We start from the raw sequence: 4,813 nt of genomic DNA on the forward strand, positions 1-4,813 counted from the left end.
CACACACACACACACACACACACACACACACACACACACACACACACACAATGAGGACATGCAAACTCCACACAAAATGTAATACCTTAGGCCCAGCCTGGGACTTGAACCCAGGACCTTCTTACTCTGCAACCACTAAGCCACTTTGCTGCACAAAAATGCATCAAGATATTGAATAATTAGAAACTGTTAAATGCAGCAAGGTTGCTTAAGCTGTGCTTTACAGGATGAATAACCAAAATAAGGAATTCGTAGTGCAAAAACCATGAGCCAAGCAGTGAACCAGTAGGTAAAAGTTCAACTTAAGCAGAATGGAATAAACACTCACTTGACCCCCGCAGAAAAGCTGACGACGGGAAAAAAGAGTCCGTCTACGTTGAAATTCTCAAACATGCCTTGGACAGGCTGTCCGTTGATTCTGTAGGAGATGCTGGGAGCTCCCAGATCCAGACAGCAGCTCACCACATCATCAGAAGTCAGGACATGCTGGTTCACAGATGCAACTGCTCGTGGGATACGACCTGATTTAGACAGCCAAACAGGCAATTATGTGAACATGGCCTACTGAGTGATGCTGGCAAAGATAACATCTCTCCAACACACACTGAATGCAACACATTTGCACACAGTCTGGATAAGAAAATTGTCCCTGCAGGTTACTGATTGTCTGGATATAAATTGGATGGATCCCAGAGATACAACTCATCTTTAACATGTTAGTGCTTATTCAAATAAACTCCATCCTCCCACTCACCTGACCAGAGGTGGAGTCCATCAAAACCATACGAGTAGAGGTCATCGCCAACGCCATTGCCTCCCCAGCCCTCTCCCCCTCCAGGATAAGGTGCGTAACCTTTTGTGTTGGCCCAACCCACTCTCAGGTGGGAAGGCTCACTGGTCACAAAGTGGTCCACCTGGTCAATCATCAGCTCGTAGTACCACTTCTTATACTGAGCAGCACCTTCACTCACGCCCAGGAAGATGTTAGGTCTCATACTGACAAAAAAAATACAGCAAAATATTGAATCATTGAACATCCCCCAGTGAAAGGGAGATCCAGTCATTTCTATAGTTGGATGGTATTATTTATCAACAAAAACGAACGCAAAAGTTCAGCTTAGGGGTCGAATAACTTGTAGTCCAAGCAAACTCTAAGTTGAGAATATTTTATTGTAAAATGTTAGCAACTTGTGTGTCACATGAAACACATCAATGACCCATGAACAGTAAATAAACAGTCTTTAGCATGAAGAATTCACATAACCACTGACATTTTTTGGCGTTTGTGTTGTTTCAGATGGCATAAATTTGATCTTATATGGGCTCTCTTTAAAATAGCTTTTAGCTTAAATTTTTCCTGAAAAGAATCCCCAACATTTTCCAAATTGTACACCAATTATAAACCAGTACAATAGTCCCTCACTACTTTGTGGTTCGACTTTCGCGGACTCACTATATTGCGATTTGTCAAAACACATTAGCTTTTTTTTTATTGTACAGGACACATAAAAATCAGGTGGACTGGCGCTGCTATTTTGTAGTTTTCTCTCAATAAGCCTACACTGTATCCCCCACTCTTAATGACTACATTTCTCAGAAGCCAACAGGGCCCCGCCCAGAAGCCTCGTTTCCTTCTGCTGAAATACTAGAGGGAAAGTTTTTATCGGATCAGAAAAAGTTTGGCGCTTATTACAGTGACTTCGGTGGCCAGTGGATGCAGAGAGCCACAAGGAACCCACCGAACCAGACCAGAACCGGAGCAGACCTCCAGACCCATCTGTGAACCTTGAGAGCTAGTAGCTGGCTCAAGAGGATTTCTGAGCGGGTACATGCCGCCATAGGTCCGGGGCTGTTTCCGGAGCCCATTGGGACTTTTGTCATCGACCACCTCTGGTCCCGCGCCGGCCAACCGAAAGTTCCCCCCTTCCAAATTGCACTTCGGCGCTCAAGAGCTGCACTGAACCAAACCAGAACCAGACCCCCAGACTCAACGGTGAAACCGAGAGACCCTATCCAATCCACGAAGACTTCCAAGCAGGGACTTGCTAATGTAGGTTCGGCGCTCCACCCAGAGTCCACCAGGACTTTTTTCATCTCTCGGGTCAGACCGGAACCGAGCCATTCCTGTTCTGCAGAGCCTGATAAGTAAAATTTATTGGATACATATAAGAATGTTGTTAAAATTAGTAGGTTTAGGAGTTTATAACATTGATTGTGGGCATTTTTGCTGCAAGGTAGGTCTGCAGAAATGGAACAGAGTTGGACCAGAACCGAGAGCCGCTCCTGTTCTGCAGAGCCTCGTAAGTAAAATTTAGTAGCTACATATACAGTACTGTACGTATGTTGTTAAAATGATGTAGGTTTAACAGTTTAGAACATTGCAAGAGTGTGGGAAGGGTTTATAAAGCCTTAAAATATATAGAAATACTAAAATAAATATAACATTGCTACTTTGTGGATTTTCACTTATTGCGGGGGGGGGGGGGGGGTCTGGAATGTAACCCTCACAATAAACGAGGGACTACTGTACTTGAATTATTTATTCAAATAAGACACATTCTTCCTATTGAAGCACTCGTCTAACAATCAGTGTAAATAAGTATGATGTGAAATGGTTCAGAGGCAGCTTCACAAATAGATGGCTTCCACACCTCTGGACGTCATTGACCAGCTGGGTTTGTAACAGCAGATCTCTTTTTGGCAGCAAGTGGTCACAGATGAGGTTCTGATTGGTTCGCACAGCTACGCCGTTACACACACACAGCGAACAGAGCACATCCAGAATCTAAAAGAAAAAAAAAACAGACCAGAGCCATCAGGAAGGATAATAAGCAATAACCATGAGTCCAAGACCTCAATGGCTCTCCAACAGATAATCACATATTTACCTCATTTTCTCTATTAAACACCAGATTTAAATCCATATCCGCCCAGAAATGACTAATTATCTGTGTCCCAAATCACTGTCCAAGTTGGTGCACTGGGGACAGTCGCTTTTCATGCAAACCCTGCATAATTACACCGATGCTTCTTAGAGGTAAAAACATGTCCAATAATATTTCTTTGATGTTCACTTAACAAAGGCGTAGAATTAAATGGGCTGGGAAGCCAAGCCGAGGATGACAGGCCACTTTATCATTGACCTTTTCATCCTGCTTCCAAAGCAAAACAATACATTTAGGCTGATTTATGACCCAGGCCACCCAACTGTCTTCTTTTAATTTTATTATCCCAGTAAACAGACTTATGCATGATAGAGAAGCATTGCAGGAAACCTCTGTCAAGGGTGCAAGATTATATTGGTAAAAGGTAAATACAATCAATTAATGAATGAAAAAACATGATATGAAGAGTTTTAGAAGCAATTAGTTTGAAAATAAATATGTAGCTAATCAATCCCTTAAGTGAGCTGTGAAAAGGTCAGAACTAAATATCAGAACAGACAAAAAACATCAAATGGTTTAAGCACATTTTCTTCCTTGACTAAAAATATACCATTATTGCTCCTGATATAGGGGAACTGGAACCATTTTCCTGTTTCTATAATATTATATGGCCAGATCCAGCAGCTGATTAGCTTAGCACCAGGAATGTAACTAAGATTATTTGACTATTTTCTGGTGTAAATGTGACTACCTGTTATATAACAGAGCCATGTTCTTGGCGGTTTCCAGGCCTTGGAGAATGGAATGACTGAATGAACATGAAGGATGTGTCACCTCATCCTGTATTGTTTTCATGGATAAGTGATTAGCAGACCCAAAGGTATACAGATCTTACATTCAGCTAGAAAAGCAAACCTCAAACTAAAAAGAAAATAGAATATATTTGGGTTTTTGTTAATATTTAAGTACCTTTAGAAATATTTCAAATTTTAAGATCACAAACCATTTAAAAACATTTATGGTCACACATTAAAGTTTTGCTTTGAAAACAACTCTTCAGGTGGTGTCCTTTTAATTGAAAATACACTCTCAAGGGATAAATAATTTTTACAGTTCCATTTAAAAAGAAGAGAAAATGCAGGAGGAAATTAATTTGTTGAAACATTCTAGACTTGAAAACATTTTTCCTTTTATCTTCTTATGTATTACAAATAACATTTACATTTTGATTAAATATATACTTTACATTATGTATGTTCTATGTTCATACATGACTAGAATATAAAAGTAATAATAAAGTAATAAAATTTAGCAATACACATATCTTTAAAAATCTAAACCATTTTAGGAAGATATTTTATTTTTCTCAATTTCACTATTTCTTATTTGCTGTTGCAAGCTGTGTTTTCAGCTGCGGTTTTAACATATTCAGCATAACTCCACCAGCATATATGAAGGGAATCCACCCTAAATCAACAAGAACTGCAGCAAAATTCCAAACAAGCTGCAACAGGTTAGAGCGGCACGGTGGCGCAGTTAGTAGAGCAGCCACCTCTCAGCAACAAGGTCACCGGATCAAATCCCGGCCAGGGATCTTTCTGGGTGGAGTTTGCATGTTCTCTCCGTACATGCGTGGGTTTTCTCCGGGTACTCCAGTTTCCTCCCACAGACCAAAAACATGCATGTTAGGCTGATTGGTAACTCTAAATTGTCCCTAGGTGTGAGCGAGAGAGTGAATGGTTGTTTGTCTCTATGTGTCCCTGTGATGGACTGGAGGCCTGTCCAGGGTGTACCCCACCTCTTGCACAGTGATGGCTGGACATGGGCACCAATAACCCCTGCGATTCAAAAAAGGAAGAAGCAAGTACACATAATGGATGAATGGATGGATGGATGGATGGATGGATGGATGGATGGATGGATGGATG

General features: G+C 41.0%; 1 protein-coding gene across 1 annotated transcript in view; it reads right to left on the bottom strand.

Annotated features, from left to right (window-relative positions):
* The window catches only part of LOC119427734 (ryanodine receptor 3), a 115,097-nt gene that overhangs the window by 59,050 nt on the left and 51,234 nt on the right, over positions 1-4,813 (bottom strand). Inside the window, exons 17-19 of the mRNA XM_037695373.1 lie at positions 2,652-2,785; positions 755-996; positions 329-521 (exon numbers count right to left, since the gene is read on the bottom strand). Coding sequence (XP_037551301.1) covers positions 329-521; positions 755-996; positions 2,652-2,785 — 569 coding nt within the window. The remainder of the gene's footprint in view (positions 1-328; positions 522-754; positions 997-2,651; positions 2,786-4,813) is intronic.

This window comes from Nematolebias whitei, chromosome 21, assembly GCF_014905685.2.
Source record: "Nematolebias whitei isolate Nwh7 chromosome 21, NemWhi1, whole genome shotgun sequence".
Taxonomy (NCBI): domain Eukaryota; kingdom Metazoa; phylum Chordata; class Actinopteri; order Cyprinodontiformes; family Rivulidae; genus Nematolebias; species Nematolebias whitei.